Genomic DNA, 19638 nt, shown 5'->3' with positions numbered 1-19638 from the left:
TTTATCCTGGTTGATGCAGAGATGATTGGTCAAGTTGTATCCCAAGTAAACAGTACAACCTGCCTTTTAGATCCCATTCCCACTTCACTTTTTAAAACATTTCATGGATTCTTTGAGTCAGAGCTTTTAAATATAGTAAACTGCTCTCTTCAGACGGGGGTGTTGAACTACGATGAATATCATTACGTGTTCTTGTTTGGGGAACTATTTTGTTTTGCGCACAGTTACCTGTCAGTATAAATAAAGGCGGAGCCACCTGCTGCGAGTTCTTTGTGGTGACAAGGTTGATGGCTGCCGGAAAGCTGAAAGTGCCTCCAGTCTCGTTTGTATCAGTGAATACTCCAGAAAAATGTCTGAACCTGAGAGCACAGGTGGGAGCACGCGCGCGACTCGGGAGCAGTCCGCTGCAGGAGATTCAACAGGTTATGGGCCCCAGTGGCGGTTCTACACTAACTTACTCCCTGGGCGAGTAACCCCACAGCCCCCCCCCCCCCCCCCACACACACACATACAAAATTTGACAACATCCTGTTGTGTTCCCTATCTGCTATTTAGCCATTTTACACAAAAAATGCATGAATTTTCTAGACTCGTATTACAGGGGGGTCAAACTCAGTCACACAAGGGATCTAAGTTAAAAACACGCTTAAGGTTTGGGCCGGTTCATTTACTGAACACACTAAAGCTAAACTTTTAAACCTTTTAAACTGAACTTTTTGAACATAAATATGAATAAAAACAGGAACACAAGTTAAACCTTAAATAACTTGTAATATTTTGCTCTCCATAGAAATATATTCTGTCAAAATTATACAAATATGAACATGCTGCAGAACAAAACAAAGAAAGCCTGGAAATATTAATAAGAAATAACAAATCAAATATTTCCGTTTTTTTTTTTGCTCTTTTCTCATTTTTTAGAGCATTTTTTTAGAGCTGGACTCCTGCTTCATTTTTAGCAATAATTTCTTAATGTGTGACGTCCTGTGTGTGTCTTTGTGAAACATATCAGAGGGATTAGATCTAAAAAAAACTTATTGTGATTAATATGTTTAGGTCTTATAAAACATTAAAGACTAAATCATAGAATTCATCAGTGGGATTACTCCAAAAATATTTGGCATTTCCCTAAATTTGTGCAACACCAACAGTAGAAATCCTCCAAAAAAACTCAATCCATAAAAAATGGTCTGCGCCCACCACCCCTGTTACGGTTTCTGTTTCTTTGCCGTTGTAGTTTGTTTCCTTTTTGTTCTGGCATGTTTTGAGTATAACTTCCTGTCTTATTTTGTAGGGTTTCCTGTTTCGTTTCTGTTGTGAGTTTTACTTTGGTTCCCCATCCTTCCTGATTGTGTTCACCTGTGTCTCGGTTGTCTGTATGTATTTAAGTCTTGTCATTCCCTTCCTCCTGGGCTGGTCCATAGTATGTTAGTCAGTATGTTAGTCTGCTCTCCCCGTTTCGAGTGTTTAGTGTTTCGAGTTTCTAGCCTGCCGTCTGCAGTGGTTTTGTGTCCTTAGTTTTGTTTATTAAAGCCCCCGTTCCCCTGCAACCTCCTGCCTCCTCTCGCTCTCTGCGCCTGGGGGCTTCCTCCCTTCTCCCCCCGTAACAACCCCTCCCCCTCCCCTTCCCTCTGACACACGCGGCTCCGTCTCTATGACGGGAGGCGCAGCTGCGGCCCAGAGTTGATTGTCAGATAGAAAAAGAACTCCCAATCACCTGTTAGTGTGATTCAGCCAGCCACCGGCGAGTTGCGCCCCCCTCTCGAGTTTTTTGACTTATGTTCCAAAGACTACCGCAAAGAGGTGTGGCCGCAAGCATCTTGCAGCAGAGGGCGGTGGTCACGTGTGCGTCGGGTCTGCTGTGTCGGAGCAAGTAATTGTGGGAAAAAATCCCCATTGCCTGCTTTTGTCGAAATTTGGTTGAGCACGGGTGATTGTTCTGCCTAATTCCTTTTCATGTGCCTGTTTTACGTTGTTTCACTCTGAGTTATTTCATCTTTCTTTTTTTTTCTTTTTTTTTTTTGCACCATAAGTGTGAAGAGGAAACAGGATCAAGACATTCTTAAGAGTCCGATGTGAAATTATCAAATTGTTAAGTGTCGGCAGCTGAAGCAATTTCAAATTAAAAGCAGAAAGCCGCCTCTTTGAATATAATAGTACATTGTAACGCATCGGGCACGGCAAATGCCGCCCCCTATGAAGTGCCGCCCTGGGCGACCGCCCACATCGCCCATATCAAAAACCGCCACTGATGGGCCCAGTCGAATGTTAAGCACGGCCATACACGGACGCGGACTCCCGCCGCGGTTCGACGGAGACGAAGCACGCTACCACATATGGGAGGCCAGATTTTTAGCGTACTTGAAAACGCTCGGCCTGAAGGAGGCTATTATCGGGAGCCAGCAAGCGGGGGCTGCAGATCCAGAAGCCGGTAGGAAAAACGAGCTGGCTTATGCAGAACTATGTGGTTGCCTGGATGATAAGACGCTAATGCTAATCCTGTATGAAGCGCCAGACGATGGAAAGAAGAGTCTAGAAATACTGAGACGCCATTTTGAATCAGAAGAAAAACCGCGGATTGTTGGACTTTACACAGAATTAACCAACGTGCTGATGGCTGATCAAGAGGAGCTAGCAGATTATCTAGCACGTGTTGAGAAGATTGTGGCAGCGCTGAACAGAGCTAAAGAGACCCTCAGCGACGCACTGTTAGTGGCCATGGTGTTAAAAGGACTCACAGATGAATATGCACCATTTTCTGTGCATGTCACGCAGACAAGAGAGGTTCTGACCTTCAGTGAGTTCAAGGCTAGGTTGAGGAGCTTTGAATGCTCACTTCGCTACCGCTCAAGGCCACGAGCAGACGAAGTAATGACAGTCAACTACAAAGCAAAGCAGACCAAACCAAGAAATAATGAGAAGTACTTCAACGGTGAATGCTTCATTTGCGAAAAAGTTGGACACAAAGCAAAAGACTGCAGAAGCAAAGCTAAGAAACCACAGCGGAACTTCAGGCCTGCTTACACTCAAAATAGCAACAAAATGGCCATCCTTACGGACACTAGGCTGAGCACCGCACAGGCCAGAGACGAGCACCCTGCTGAGCGGGAGACCTTCATACTCCGGGCGAGTGAATGGCAACCTCACTGTGCACAACCAGAGGGATTGCTTGTGGACAGTGGTGCATCTGCTCACATCATGACCAACAAAGAATGATTCATCAGGTTTGACGAGACGTTTCGGCCCAAGGACCACGTCATGCAATTGGCAGATGGAACCCGGATTGCTGGCAGTGTACTGAAAAAGGGGGACGCCCAGATCAAACTTACTGACAGCAATGGCAGAGTGGTGAGTGTCCAGCTCACAAATGCACTTTTGATTCCTGGATATCCACAAAACATTTTGTCTGTGGAAGCTGCATCTTCAAAGGGAGCAAAGTTCAACTTTGAAAAGAACAACAACAAAATGATACTTCCCAACGGTACGACATGTGAAATGAAGGTAAAAGACAGATTGTATTACCTGGATGTGGCAAAAGAGAACTGTGATGATACCTGTAATGCATGTTATGATCTCAAAACTTGGCATGAAGTAATGGGTCATTGTGATTATGATGACATAATCAAACTCGAAACAGTGGTGGATGGAATGAAAATCAAAGGTAAAAAGTGTAAGCCTAATGTGTGTGAAACATGCCTGCAGGGAAAATTCACTGAAAGCAGAAACAGGGAAGCAGATGTAAGAGCTAAAGCACCATTAGAGCTCATCCATACAGACCTGGGTGGGCCTATAGCCCCAGAGTCACTAGAAGGGTACAAATATGCCATCACTTTTACCGATGATTTTTCTGGTGCCATTTATGTGTATTTTCTGAGGAGTAAGAACAAAGCAGTTGAAGCCACAAAGCAGTTCCTAGCAGATACAGCAGTTTATGGCAAAGTAAAACGCCTAAGGTCAGACAATGGCACAGAGTTCATCTCTGAAGAGTTCCAGTCACTACTCAGAGACAATGCTATTAAGCATGAAAGATCTGCACCTTACTCCCCCCATCAGAATGGGACTGCGGAGAGGAACTGGCGCACATTGTTCGAAATGGTGCGCTGCATGTTGATAGAATCAGGCCTGCCAAAAGAGTTGTGGCCTTACGCAGCTAGGACAGCTGCAGTTGTAAGAAACAGGTGTTATTGTAAGAGGACAAGGGAAACACCATATTTTCTTTTTACTGGAAAGAGACCGAATCTGTCAAAAATGAAAAAGTTTGGTTCAGATTGTGTGGTGTATGAACAAAACAAGAAAAAGCTTGACCCAAAAGGCAAAAAGGGAATTTTTGTGGGTTTCGATCGCCATTCACCGGCTTACATGATTTATTTTCCAGAGTCAAACAAAGTTCAGAAACACAGGCTGGTCCAGTTTATAACGAATGAAAAGACTGAGAGTCAGACACAGACTGACGCAGACCAAGCGGAGGACCAGTACATGGAGTGGGTACCTAAACTACCTGAACTGACAGAAACGCAGACACAAAGAGAAGAAACAGACAGGGAAGAGAGCACAAAACCAGACACTAACGAAGACACTGACACACAGACTCAATTTTCAACTGGTAGAGCTAGAAAAAAGCCTAAGTACTTGGAGGACTATGAGTGTGTGGTACATGACCGTGAGTTGACTATTGACTACTGTTACAGGGCTACAGTTGGACTGCCACAAACCTTTAAAGAGGCTCTGGCATCACCATCAGCAGAGAAATGGAAAAAGGCCATGAGAGATGAGATGGCAACATTTAAAGAGACTGACACCTTCTCACTTGTGCCATTACCAGAGGGTAGACAGACAGTGGGGGGAAGGTGGGTGTATGCTCTTAAAGAAGATGACACAGGGAAAGAAACTTACAAAGCCAGGTATGTGGCAAAAGGATACAGTCAGGTGGAAGGACTTGACTATTCTGAGACTTTTTCCCCGACAGCTGACTTGACCTCATTGCGTGTTTTGATGCAGCTGGCTGCACAGCATGACCTGACGCTACACCAAATGGACGTTAAAGCAGCATACTTGCATGCACCTATTGATTGCGAAATATACATGGACCAACCAGAAGGTTTTCAGGTTAAATCAAAAAATGGTGCTAAATTGGTTTGCAAGTTAAACAAATCTATCTACGGACTCAAACAGTCTGGTAGGAATTGGAATCTCATGCTTCATGATTTTCTACTTGAGAACAATTTTGTGCAGAGTCAGACTGATCACTGTATTTACACTAAACTCTCTGAGGAGGAAAAGGTCATCCTGTTAGTGTGGGTTGATGACATAGTTGTGGCTGCAAACAATGAGGTGTGTTTAAAGGAGGTCAAGGAAAAACTAAAAAGTAAATTTAAAATGAAAGACCTCGGGCAACTTGCTCATTTTCTAGGAGTTGATTTCTCACAGGGAAAGGATTCTGTTCGAATGAATCAAACCAGGTACATTCTCAAAATCTTGGAAAGGTTTGAAATGTCTGATTGCAAATCAAGGGCAACTCCCAGTGAAATCAAATGTGATCTAACTCCAGAAGGGGCCAAAACAGATCAGAGGAAATACAGGGGCATGTTAGGAAGCCTTATCTATATCATGACCTGTACTAGGCCGGACATAAGTTGGATTGTCAGCAGGCTGTCTCAATACATGTCTGATCCCAGGGAAAAACACATGACAGCACTGAAACATGTGTACAGATACTTACAAGGAACCAAGAATTATGGACTGTGTTATAATAAATGTGACACTGAACTTGAACTGATGGGCTACTCTGACGCTGATTGGGCTAACGACCTAGAGGACAGAAGGAGTACTACAGGCTATTGCTTCAGCCTTAGCCAAAACGGAGCCATTGTGTCTTGGAAAACAAAGAAACAGCAAACTGTTGCTCTGTCAACATGTGAAGCTGAATACATGGCATTAGCCGCCGCCATTCAAGAAGCGCTTCACCTCTCACAACTTTTGAAGGATATGGACCCCAACTTTGAACCAACAACCAAACTGTTCGAGGACAACCAAGGGACTATACGCCTAGCAAGGAACCCTGTAAATCGCCAGCGGAGCAAACATGTGGATATAAAATATCATTTCATCAGGTCCAATGTGTTGCAGGGTAAAGTTGTTTTGGAGTATTGCCCGACAGAAAACATGGTTGCAGATGTGTTCACGAAGTCTGCTCCAAGAGCCAAGATTGAAAAGTTTAGTTCTTATATGTTTGGAAATTAATACTGATGTTATGTGAAAGCCTGTGATTTCATCGAGTGGGGGTGTTGAACTACGATGAATATCATTACGTGTTCTTGTTTGGGGAACTATTTTGTTTTGCGCACAGTTACCTGTCAGTATAAATAAAGGCGGAGCCACCTGCTGCGAGTTCTTCGTGGTGACAAGGTTGATGGCTGCCGGAAAGCTGAAAGTGCCTCCAGTCTCGTTTGTATCAGTGAATACTCCAGAGAAATGTCTGAACCTGAGAGCACAGGTGGGAGCACGCGCGCGACTCGGGAGCAGTCCGCTGCAGGAGATTCAACAGGGGGTCTTCCCCTCTGCCTGTAAGACGGCGGTGGTGAGGCCCCTTCTGAAGAAGAGTCATTCAGACCTGAAAACTCTGGATAACTACAGACCTGTATCCAACTCACCATTTTTAAGTAAAATTATAGAAAAAAGTGTCGCTACTCAACTGCATGAGTTTTTAAATACCCCTAATAATTTTAAAAAATATCAGTCTGGTTTTAGGAAAAGCCACAGTACAGAGACGGCTCTTTTAAAGATCGTTAATGATCTTAGAATAAACTACAACTCACAGAAACTTTTTGTTCTGGTGCTACTGGATCTTAGTGCCGCTTTTGATACGGTAGATCACCAGATTTTATCAAACTGAATTGGGAGTCTGGTGGGCCTCTCTGGAAATGTTCTTAAGTGGTTTTACTCTTACCTTACAGGGCGACACTTTTATGTAAGTATGTGTAGCAAATTGATTTTTTTTTTATGAACATTCTCAAACCTTCAGTGATTATTTAATTTTGAAATTATTTTATTTTGAGTTAGCACGTTATAAATATTTTTTTAATCTTCCAATTATTATAAGAAAATTTGTTCCACGCGGTTCCTTGTTGCGCAGGGAAGGCAATTAGTGGGACACACCCTGCCTTCACCATGCGGCCTCTGCCCCTCCCTTACCAGTTGGAGTGAGCGGTCTGAGCTGGTGAGTTGCGTTTTCTGCAGTCTCCCAATATTTTTAGTTAGCTGTTAAAATAAACGGGTATAAGTTTCTTAAATATGTTTAAAAATGGATGCAGTTGACAAGAAACTGCTCTCGAATAATTTACATTTACTTTTAACTATATTTTTATGTGGTTTTTGGTGCCGGTTTTGATCGCGCTCTTTTTCCTTTGATCAGGGAGCTGCAGTTGTGATGTCAACTGATGCTATTTTCTTTTGCGCTGTTTTAAAGGATGGTCTCCGCCATTTTGTCTTATTCTGTTTAACAATGTTTTATTTTAAATGCTGTATTTACCAAATGTGTGTTTTCTTTTTGTTTTATTATTGTATGGCATTGTGTCTGAGTATATTTTATTCTGAAAATTGTACATTTATTGAACTTTTTGGATGAATGTAAACAACCAGTTGGAGTGAGCGGTCTGAGCTGGGAGCTGCAGTTGTGATGTCCACTGATGCTATTTTCTTTTGCGCTGTTTTAAAGAATTAAAGACGCAGTGACCAGAGTCGAGTCTCCCCCTCCTCATTGTGCATCGGCGACCGAACTGAACCTGTTACATATGGATACATGGTCTTAAAGAATCCATGAAATAAGTTGTGGGGTTCCCCAGGGGTCGATTTTAGGGCCAATACTGTTTAATTTAAATATGTTGCCTCTTGGGGAGGTCATCAGGAGACATGGCGTTGACTTTCACAGCTATGCTGATGATACACAGCTTTACATCGCCGTGTCTCCTGATGACCTTGAAACTCTAAACACTCTTTTAAAATACATTTTAGATATAAAGTTGTGGATGGAAGAAAACTTCTTACAGCTCAACCAGGACAAAACTGAAGTTTTAATCATCGGTTCTGAAGACAAGACAGAGATGATTTTACCACATCTTCAGAATTTTAAATTTTCTCGATGTGTGAGAAACCTGGGCATACTTTTTGACTTGAGTTAAATTTTATCCCACATATTAAAAATGGCGTTAAGACAGGATTTTATCATCTCAAAAACATTGCCAGAGTCCGCCTGTTCCTCTCTCTTGCCAGCACAGATGTGCTGATGCATGCTTTTATTTTTAGTCGTTTAGATTATTGTAATGCCCTGCTCTCTGGTTTACTCAAAAAGTCAATCTCAAATCTACAGCTATGGCAGAACTCAGTGGCACGAGTTCTGGCGGGGTCCAGAGGACGGGAACACATTACACCGTTTTTAAAATCGCTGCATTGGCTCGCTGTGACTTTCAGGATTGATTTTAAGTTTCTTTTAATGGTTTATAAATGTTTTTATGGTCTTGGGCCTTCTTATTTAAATTATATTATTTTAAAATATGAGCCCTCGTGGACCCTGAGGTCCTCTGGTGCTGGCCTCTTAGTTGTTCCTAAGGTGAGGACCAAAACTTATGGTGAGGCTTCGTTCTGCCATTATGGTCCTCGCCTGTGGAACGGCCTGCCGGAGAACCTCAGGGCCGCAGAGACTGTAGAGGTTTTTAAGATGAGGCTCAAGACCCACCTTTTTAATTTTAGCCTTTAGTTGATTTTAACTGCTATATTATTCTATTAGTTTTAGTATCGGCTATTTTATGTATTTAATTTCATTTTATGCATCTTATTCTCAGTTTTATGTTTTTATATAAATCTTATGTTTTTAATTTTAGTATCTTATCGGGATTTTAGCCCCAGTGTTTCTTGAGGGGATCTTAAAACATATGACCCATGACAATATTCATTGTCATGGGTCATATGTTTTAATGGAGGGCAGTGGGAAGGGTGAAGGGTGGGTTGGGTTTTTACTGTAATGTTGTGTGTTTTCTGTTTTTAATGTTAAAGCGCTTCGAGCTGCACAAAATGCATGAGAAGCGCTATTTTATAAATAAAGTTTAATATGATTTCATTTGATTTAGTAAGAACCTTATTTGACTGTGCAGAATTGGTAATGGACGGGGAGGACAAAAAAGAAGAGAAGAAACATATTGAAAATGTTTTAATCAAGTGCCCATATCCTCAATGGGCCATAAAAAATGAACAAAAACAGGTGGAACAGAGGAAATACAGGGAAACAGAGTGTCCTGGTACCTCCGGGAGTTCTCTCCTCCCCCCTCCCCTCTCTGCTCTCATTTACAGATTGAACACAGCTTTTGGCACTTAACTCATCTCTAGTTCAGTATTTATAGTGGCCTTGTTCCAGTATTCATCGCCAGTTTGTTGCCCACTATGGTGCAGAACATGGTCCTAAGTGTAATCTAGTCTTGCCAAGTTAGTAACCAAGTTATCATTCTGTCTACAGAACTCCACTTCCACAACTGCCGACCTGGGTTCAGTCACGAGCTCCTGACCAACAGACCGCCACAAAATCCAAAACCTCCAGCCACACCACGACTCCAAGCCACGACCTCGCTCTTTGTCATGCCACGTGTCTACCAGCTGCAAGTACCATCATCATCTGCCTCGTCAATACTACGCTCCACCTCAATCAAAGAATACAACTTACCTTCGGATTCTCGTCTCACCCTCCTCCGCTCTGGTGACATATCCATGGACTCTTCGCCAACAACCATGAACTAAATAAAAACTTCTCTTAGCCTATTCTTGTGTGTGATCTTTCTGGGTTCCACCGCTTGGGTCGGTTCTTTTCACAGCTGATCATGACACAGAGAAGAAAAAACAAAGAAGACATAAAACAAAGGAATGGTCACATTACCGTACATCAGGAGTAACAGAACGCATCTAAAGGGCCATGAAAAAACATCACATCAGCACCCCAGTCAACCGTATAAAAAAACTCAGGCAGCGACTGGTACATCCAAAAGACAAGATTGAACAAAACAATAAACGCAACGTCATTAACGTAATACCATGTCACACCTGCAACAAAACATACAGAGAAACAGGAAGCACAAAAACAGAACATCAAAAAGAGAGCGAAAAGGAAACAAAGAAAAGACTAACAAGAGCAAGACGACAACAGGCAGCTCAAGAAAACATGAAATCAGCCATAATGGACCACTGCAAACAAGAAAACCATATCATGGACTGGGAAAAGGCCAAAGTCCTCCGCACTGAAGACAACAGACACCGCAGATGGATCATGGAGGCGGTGGAGATCCGAAAGCGAGCCCACACTTCCATGAACCGGGATGCAGGGGGCTTCCTGCTCTCTCATACCTGGAGCAACATCCTCCAACAGAAAACTGACATCAAGGGGGCGGAGTCACCTGTCAAACTTTGACAGGTGACTACACCTCAGTCACAATCATCTGTTTTTATTTATGTCACATCACTACCATTGGACGACTCTGATGAAGACGGAAGACATCCGTCGAAACATGTAAGGCACATGTGTCAAACTCAAGGCCCGGGGGCCAAATGTGGCCCTCCATGTCATTTTAAGTGGCCCGCGAGAGCATAAAATTTTTTAATTTATCAAAATAAAAAATAAAAATTGGTGTGCATTTATTCATATCTAGGAGGAATCAGACTTGAAATATTGGATTGGGCAACTATACATAAGGACTTAAACACTGTCCATATAACCTAACCTGACAGAATCTAATTTAAAAGGATTTATGCTAAAGTAACAAGCAAACATATGTTTTTTTATGCAACTGCAATTGTCAATTTAAAATGTTATAATAAATAAATAATGAGTTATTTAACATTAAGGAGTAGTTACATTTATTTTTCATTGTATTTAGTTACATGTATAAGTTATGTCTGGCCCTTTGAGGACAACCACTATGTTGATTTGGCCCTTGGTGAAAATGAGTTTGACACCCCTGATGTAAGGTATGTGAAAAAACACATCCGTGTCTGATAATAAAAGGACCTGAGAAGTCAGTTAACATGTACAAAAACTATTAACTTTATTGAACTAATGCGTGATACACGTAATTCAAGTGTGTCTTGGGTTCGTCATTTGTAGATGTATGCGGATGTCTGTTGAGGGTTTCGGCCGACAGGTCTTTACGTGAAGGCAGCTGTGTACAGCTGGTGCACAAGCAACTCTGGAAACGCGCCGGGCCCTTCTCGCGGATCTCCCCAGCTGCGGCATCCGCCAGGGGTCCCCCGTCTTGATTGGGAGACACCCTCTGGTGTGTTGCCTCAGCTTGTGAATAGCAGTTGACTTAGAACTGGTGCGGATCAGGACCAACTGCCTCACACTCAGCCGCAAAGTGCTCCAATGCATGCAGAAGGTCCCGGCCAAATGAGGCCAACAGGACAACATCATCTGCAAAGAGCACAGAAGAAATCCCGTGGTCCCCAAACCAGACCCCCTCTGGGCCCTGGCTGTGCCTAAACATTCTGTCCATAGAAACTATGAACAGAACCGGTGATAAAGGGGAGCCCTGCCAAAGTCCAACATGTACCGAGAACAAGTCCGACTTACTGCTGGCTAAACAAACCAATTTCCTGCTCTGGTCATACAGAGACCGGACAGCCCTCAGTAAGCCTCCCATGTCCCCATACTGACAGAAGTTTGGAACATACACACATGGACAAATTTGGCGGTACCCTTTGGGTAACGAAAGAACAACTCAAGATGGTCAAAGAAATAATTTGAATCTGACAAATACAATAGTAAGTATAATTGCAGTGATTGCCTCAAAAGGTTGTGCAACAAAACATCTTGTGATGCCAGTTATGGGTATCATCATTTGTGTCCATGCCTGCTTCATGATTTTATTTTATATTATAATTCTGTTAGCAAGGATGAAATTTTTTACTTTTGTCATATTTACTCTATTCCTTTGACCATTGAGAGTTTTTCTTTCAAAAACTGGAGGGAACAAACAGTTATATATGTATGGAAAAAACCTTCGAAAAGTTTACTTTTTAACCTAAACCCTCACTTGAAGAGCAGTATGGATACAGAGAAATAAGACTGAACTGTGAACCTCTGCAGACTGTTGAACCAACCTGAACTCCATTCAAACCTGTATTTTTGCTCCCAAAAGTCACGCATTAGTGAACTGTGTGACCAGTGTAAAACAGGCTTTATTGGCTGTGCAGCATTCTTCTTATTAGCCAGTTATTATGGATGCTGCTAAAGGTTAACATGCCAGCTTTTGGATAACAGTAAATGCTTGTTAAAAAGCTTTCTGAGCACTCTCACTTCAAGTGCCTGTAATTATGCACTCTGGGTTTAATACAAATGCCTTTGGTACAAATGCTTCCTTTGAAACAACACTTGGTAACAAATACTATAAATTAAAAATTGCTCAACTGATGAAAATTACTTCAGGGCAAAGAATCTCTGGAATTCTTCTGTCTTCACAAATGTTCTTGAGAAAGATTTGCACACTTTTAAAGTCAAAATGTGATATTTACATTTTTTTTAAACTGCTGTGTTGGGAAGAGTATCATTGAGCTAGAACATCAGATCTAACTGTAAACCATAAAAACTGTTTGTCAATTTAAAAATAGTGAAAGTATGGACTCAGATATTCACTCTTTCTTCATGTCATATCAAAAGAACCTGGGATGTAAGTACTAAAACATGTTATACCTTTTCAAAGTCAATTTTTGATAAAAGATTTTTGTTTCCTGATTTATTTAGCTAGATAAAGAAGACTAAAAAGAGTAGAGTCCTGATAAAAAGCAGCTCAGTGCAATCAAATAAAACACACATTGCATGACTGGCCATGTGGAGGTAAGTATTTGATTATGTAATAAATGCAGTCTATTTTGGCACATATTAGTGAAAGTCTTTCATCTTTCCTGTGTGTCATCCACGTCTTTCCTTCCTGTCAAGCTACAGTCACACAAAGGCCACTGGTGGCTAAAAAAACATGTGGCTTAAATATGCAACCTGTTTGAAAGCGGACAGCAGCCTCCTGCTCCTTAGTCCAATGATGCGTTACCTCCGGTTGCTCCTGCTAGATTGTTGCAACTCATCTAAAAGGCAGAAGGAGTCTGACCTGGAACATCCTTTGCAAATCTTCTACCAGACTGTCATCTGGGCTTTCAAAGGACTTGAAACTAGTTTCTAGATTCCGGTTTAGATTGTCTAACCACAGGCCAACTGTTTTGGCATTTGTGATAATTGACAGTCGATAGTTCATTGCGTAGTCAAGTTTTGCCAAAATATCAAGATAATTAAACTAAGAACGCTTGTTGTGAGGTTACTCAATTCTTTGTAATTTCTCCTTTTATTTTTATTGTGATGGCAGCATACCCTGCCACACCCACAAACAAAATGGCGGTAACCTCCCCCCAGCATTACACACTTTCTTTTTAATTATTTTTTTAGGTACTTCATTCTTAAATGAATGCACACATTTCTTTGAGTTAAAATATACATTAATTATCTGTTTTCAATAATTATTTGTAGCACATGTACATTTGTTTAGTTTACTTATTTTGGGTTTGTTTAATTCATGTCACCTGTTTTTTGAGTTGCCAGTTCTGAGGGTGCTGTTAGTCGCTATGGGTGTGGCTGAGGTTCTGCTCCTGGAGCTGAGCTGAGGACTGGCAAAAGAGGAGCTCAAGTCTTCACAGCCTTTAAATACTCCAGTCAGGCAATTGGGCAGGCGCCATCTACAGAAGCCTCCAAGGGGAGAAACCAATGGACTTCTGTAATGTTTATTCATTTTGCTTCTGTTGGTTATTATTCATTTTGCTCTACTTTTGATGTTTTTTTTTCCACTAAGAGACTAAGTTTTGTGTTTAGTCTTGTCTTTATAGTCTTTTTTAAATGTCTGTGTAGTTATGTTAGTTTCCCCCCATGTTTCTCAGGTTCTCAGGTGGTCTGATCAGCCACTATATTTGTTCCCCCTGTTGTGTCTTTAGTTTGTTTCTGTTACTTGGTCTGTTCAGTTGGTTAAGTTAAAGTTAAGTTTGTTGCCTGAGTTGATTTTGTTTTTGTTGAACTCTTTCAAGGGCCCAGTTTATTAATCTTTTACATTTTTTGAGAAAAATGAAAACTCTCATTTTTGATAAACTTCTGTTGTCCTCTTGATCCCTCACAGTATAAAAGAGTAAAATTGACCCAAAACAGATGAAAATACAACATTGGTAAAGCTCAAACTGATAAAATAAAAAATAAAAGAAAGCAAAATCTGGGAAGATAAACACTGGCTGAAAAAACAGGCAAATGAGCTGCGCTTGTGGTCATTATATGAAGTGTATCTGAAGTATACATAATATATTCGGAACCTGCTGAATTCCTATTGAGGTTGTGGGGCTCCTGGAGCGTGTCTGGAAAGACCTCAGATCGTTCAGTCCAGAAAGGCGCAGTGCTAGGAACAACTAAGATACTGCAGGACCATCAAGCTCCCAGGCCTTTGGTAGAGGACCCGAGCTTGAAGGAGAAACCACCCATATTTGCCACCCTTTTTATAAATTTGTATGTACATCTGTGTGTATTGCACTGTTTCTTCATATGTGTGTGTGTGTGGGTGTGTTTGCATTGCCATCGCTGTAAAGGTGTGTAGTCAATAGCACGCTAAGATGTTGGTATGTAGAACAGAACTGCGATCAGCGTGTTGCATGGTACATGAAACAGTGATGTAGGTGCTGTCTTTGTTTAGGCATCCCATAAGGAAAGTCTTGAAACATTGTTAGGACAACAGAGAAGGTTCAGCTTCTTCACCTCTCAGTGTGTGCAGTTTTGTATCTGATTAAACAGATGTAATAAACAAGTCTAATTAACTCCAGAAGGGCTACATGTCAGAAGCAGAGGCAGACCACAGCCTGTTCCACTTACACTTTTAACTCACACTGGATCTCTTGATGCTATAGAATGATAAACAAAAGAGATAAAACTGAATAAAGTTTATCTGTATTCACTAGTTTTCATAGTTTTTTTCAAATGTGTGATTAACTTTGTTAAACTGAAGCTTTTTGGTTCCTAAGCAGGGTTTGATGGGAGATTCCATCAGAGAGATAAAGAAAAGCAGTCTGAGCTGCACCTTTTACATTTAGACAAAGAATCTGCAGGACTGTTGACATCAAAACAGCAAGGAAAATGAGGTTTCAAAAAAAGCGTCATCTTAAAAAAGTGTTTTTAAGATCTGTTTCCACCCAAAGCAGTGATGATTAGAAAAATATCACCTTTGATAACCATTTTTTTTGCAGCTGAATTACCTAAACTGGGTCCATACTGTAAAGATGGACATATAGCAGCATATTTTTAAATGTACACTTTTTTTAAAAATTATCAGTGATAATTGTGGAGACAAAACATGTTCTAATTATAAAACAAGATACATTTAGTACACATTTTGTAGGGAGTTGTGGAAGGGGAATGAAACGAACAGACTTTGAAAAGCGGTCAACAATGGTGAAAATCATGGCGTGTCCATGAGAGATTGGCACACCAGTAACGAAGTCCACAGCGATGTGGGACCAAGGGCGGCTTGGTGTGGGTAATGGAAGCAGATAACCAGCAGGGGGTGAGTTCGAAGTCTTGGAGCGAGCACAGGTGGTACAAGCCACCACGTATTCATTTACGTCCTTCTCCATGGGGGGGCAGAAGAAACGTTTCTTCAGGAGGTTGTGAGTCCTGCGAACTCCACCATGGCACAAGATACGTGAGGCATGACCCCATGTAAGAACGTCGGATCTGAGAGACGAGGGTACATATAAAGTTCCTGGGGTACAGGGGGCATGGTTGGGTTCCTCACCCTGGGCCTGTAAGACCCTAGTTTCAATGTTCCAAGTGAGGTTCCCCACAATGCATGTGGCAGGAATGATTGAGGAGTGGTCGACAGATTCAGAGTGGTTGTATTTCCTGGAGAGAGCATCTGGTTTGACAATGTGACTGCCGGGACGGTAAGTAATGATGAAGTCGAATCTGTCAAAAAACAAGTACCAACGAGCCTGGCAAGAGTTGAGGCGTTTGGCAGAATGTAGGTATGCGAGTCCAGACAATGAAAAGGATGTTCAGCCCCCTCTAGCCACTCTTCTAAAGCGAGCTTAATCGCTAAGAGTTCTCTATTGCCAACATCATAATTCTGTTCAGCAGGTGAGTTTAAGTGAGAAACAAGCACAGGGTTTAAGCTTACCAGATAATTCCTCTCTTTGGGAGAGAACGGCACCAACACCAGAGTCGGAAGCATCGACCTCCACTATGAACTGTCTTTGAATGTCCGGTTGGATGAGTATGGGGGACAAAACAAACAGTTCTTTGAGTTTTTTGAAAGCTGTGTCGGCATCGGCTTTCCAAATTTAAGGTTTGGAGGTGGAGGTGAGTTGAGTGAGAGGAGCACCAATGGCACTATAATTGCGAATGAATCGCCGATAAAAATGAGCAAAACCCAGGAATTGTTGAAGCTTCTTACGTGAGCCGGGCACTTCCCAGTTAGAGACCGCTTCAATCTTAGCAGGATTGGGTCGGATGATCCCTGCCTCAATGATATATAACCCAAGAAAGGGATCATGGAAACGTGAAACTCACATGTCGTCAAGGTAGACAAAAACAAAACGATTGAGGAAATCGCGTAGTACGTCATTGACAAGTCAATGAAAAACTGCCGGGGCGTTAGTGAGGCCGAAGGGCATAACATGGTGTTCGAAGTGACCTAGCGGGGTGTTGAAAGCAGTTTTCCATTCGTAATCCTCATGGATACGGACCAAATGATAAGCATTACAGAGATTGAACTTTGAAAAAATATGTGCCTCCTGGACAGAATCAAAAACAGAATTAATGAGGGGTAGAGCATATTTATCTTTGACTGTGATCTGATTTAATTCTTGGTAATCTATACAGGGTCGTAAAGTCTTATCTTTTTTTCTCCACAAAAAAACCCCTGCAACGACAGGAGAGGAGGAGGGGCGTATGTTACCCAAAGAGATAGCTTCATGAATCTTCCATGGCCGTTTTTTCGGGACCACAAAAGACTATACAATTTGCCTTTAGGCAAGGTGATGTCAATAAGTAGATTGATGGCGCAATCATAGGGCCTGTGGGGTGGCAGAGCACTAGCCTTAGCTTTGCAAAAAACTGTTTTAAGGTCAAGGGTACTTTTGACTGGTCAGCGGTTACGGTGACGTTAGAGACGGTAGGAAACTTATAGGGAATAGCGGAATGGAGGCAGTTAGCTAAACAAACGGTACTCCATTTGATAACTGGACCAGTTAATCTGAGGGTTATGACGTTGTAACCAAGAAAAACCAAGAACTATGGGGGTCTGGGGAGTTTGGGTGACAAGAAATTGAAGATATTCTCTGTGGTTACCGGATGTGAAGAGTAGGATGGGTTTAGTACGATGAGTGATACTAGACAAATGTTGTCCACCTAACCCAGAAGCTTTGATGGGAGAACTGAGGGGTTCGGTGGGCAGTGATAGTCGTGTAACTAAGTGATCAATTAGACTTTGTTCGGCGCCAGAGTCAGTGAGAGCTTTGAACTCATGAACCTTGGAATCAAGACAAATCTTGACCGGAGCGAAAAAAAATTATTCTTATCTTCTCGTAGTTCGTTCACTAACGGGGGGCTCTGGAGTTTAAACGTAGCTGACACTGGATCACTAGGTGGCCTTAATTTCCACAGTAGACACGAACCTCCTTCATTACGTTTTGCCTCTCTTCTGCAGTCAGTTTTGAGTGTCCAACCTGCATAGGTTCTTCTGGGCTATTATTAGTACCTTTGAGGCCTGACGAGGAAGAGAGGTTAGGCAAAGGAGAGTGGTTGGATATTTGCTTACGGTTCTGATGGTCTCCTTCGGCTTGGCGTTCACGTAGGCGGACATCAGATCATAGAGCTGTGGTTACCAGGTCTTCAAAGTGATTTGCTTCTGGCTGAGAACACAAATGATCTTTGATTTTATCATTAAGAGATTGATAAAAAATCCCTTTGAGTGCAGGTTCAGGCCAACCTGCCTCCACAGCGAGTATGCGGAAATCGATCACGTGGTCACTGACCGGACGATTGCGTTGCTTGAGGCTAAGCAATCGCTGGGTGGCTTCTTCCTGCTTTCGTGGCTGGTCGAAGACCAGGCGAAATTCTCCTCTGAAACGTAGATGGTAGATGAGAGATGGGATGGGCGGTCAAAAAAGCTTGAGCCCATTGGAGGGCTTTATTCTGCAGCGCATTTATTATGAGATTCATTTTACTGTGATCCGTTTGGTAATGCCTGGGTGCCTGCTGGAAAATTAGTTGACATTGGAGTAGGAACGCTCCACAGGCTTCGACATCTCCGTAGAAAGGTTCTGGCTGAAGGCGGATGTTTCCCGGTGAAGTGGCTGAGATGGGAGCCGGGATGTTTCCGGGAGGAGGATGAGACGCTGCAGCTGTGGGGTTGGAAACTTGTGTGGTTAATAAGAGTTCAATAAGAGTTTGCGTTATGCTATCAAGGTGGCGGAAAAGGTCCTATTGGGCAGAAGCCATTTGAGTTTGACCGTCAGCTTGACGGTTAAGGAGGATACCTTGCTGCAAGATGGTGAAACGGAGACCTTCCGGGTCAGCTGGGTCAGGAATTTGGCCAGTTCGTTCTGTCATGATTTGCAGGAACCGAGACAGACTCAGATGTTGGAACCCGGAATGAAAACAGGAGAGTGTAAGGTAAGTAAGGAGATTTATTTTCGCGGGACGTGGATCCGTGGGCGAGCATGACGGCTGATGAGTAGAGACACAGCAAGAGACACAGCAATCCTGGCTTTAAGTCGTGGCGTGGCTGGAGGTCTTTCTGCAAGGGCTGTGCTGGAGGGTAGGCAAAAACAGGATCGCGGCGTGAACGACGAGGTCCGAAGGCTCTAGAGGCGGTTTACACTCGTGGAGTTTTTTTTTCCTGGAAGCAGGCATAGGAAGAGATTAGCTTTAGACAAGATTTCGAGAGCAAAAACATAAGTGAGCAGACTAGGCACCATGGTGGAGCAACGAACTAGCGAAGAATTCTGGATCTGGATCTCCTTATGAAGGCTGCAGGTAGATGAGTTGAGTGGAAACAGCTGGGCAGAACAAAGAGGGGAGGGGGAGGAGAGCTGCCAGAGGCACCATGGCAATCTCTTTTTTTCTTTCTTTATCAGACTTGCAGTTCAGCTGGTGTTTCTAATGACCATGACTGTTACCAGTAGTTAAATTCTCCAAACCCTGTGTATTAACCTAACCATTGCTTGAACCCTTAATCCAGAGCAGCATTAAGGCTGAAAGCTGCACACATTTCAAAATTACGGCACTTTAACACAACTCACGTCCAGGTTTCTGGTCCTAATCCTTGTTTCTGCCAGGTTCTGTTAAAGAACATATTTATTAAGTGCTGTTCACATGATGCCATTAAAGCCAGAGTTTTGGTCTCTTAAGTGTTTGCAAACCATAGATTAGTCAGGCTTAATGCCTGTAACAGGTTTGAATATTTTAAACACAAACAGCACACAAAACCTAAGTTGGTTGTTCTTTCTGGTGGAATTTCTTTGTTGATGGTTTGATTAAAACTGTTTTGTTACCTCCTGCTCTCCTAAGCTTTCCGCTAAAGTTTTAAA

At 42.4% G+C, this 19638-nt stretch overlaps 1 protein-coding gene and 1 long non-coding RNA gene across 3 annotated transcripts; one reads left to right on the top strand and one right to left on the bottom strand.

Moving 5' to 3' along the window:
* Positions 1-564: 564 nt before the first annotated feature.
* LOC111947334 (uncharacterized) lies at positions 565-9804 on the top strand. The gene is made up of 2 exons (XM_078945595.1): positions 565-7216; positions 9506-9804. The coding sequence occupies exon 1, from the start codon at positions 2185-2187 to the stop codon at positions 3214-3216; it is 1032 nt and encodes a 343-aa protein (XP_078801721.1). The 5' UTR covers positions 565-2184; the 3' UTR covers positions 3217-7216; positions 9506-9804.
* LOC144991827 (uncharacterized) lies at positions 9719-19013 on the bottom strand. Of its 2 annotated transcripts, XR_013655462.1 has the most exons (5): positions 18586-19013; positions 18274-18450; positions 18082-18169; positions 17865-17958; positions 9719-9857 (listed from the first exon to the last, which is right to left on the bottom strand). It is a non-coding gene; the product is annotated as an uncharacterized LOC144991827 (long non-coding RNA). The 2 variants fall into 2 exon arrangements; XR_013655461.1 differs by having other exon boundaries at positions 18274-19013.
* Positions 19014-19638: the final 625 nt, after the last annotated feature.

Source organism: Oryzias latipes, chromosome 4, assembly GCF_053564925.1.
Source record: "Oryzias latipes strain Hd-rR chromosome 4, Olatipes_Hd-rR_3.1".
Classification (NCBI taxonomy): Eukaryota; Metazoa; Chordata; class Actinopteri; order Beloniformes; family Adrianichthyidae; genus Oryzias; species Oryzias latipes.
The sequence above is the reverse complement of the archived record's forward strand: the minus strand, read 5'-3'. Positions and strand labels throughout refer to the sequence as shown.

Coding starts and splice junctions, on each gene's coding strand:
- LOC111947334 (XM_078945595.1), top strand. CDS start 2,185: ATGCCGCCCCCTATGAAGTGCCGCCCTGGGCGACCGCCCACATCGCCC.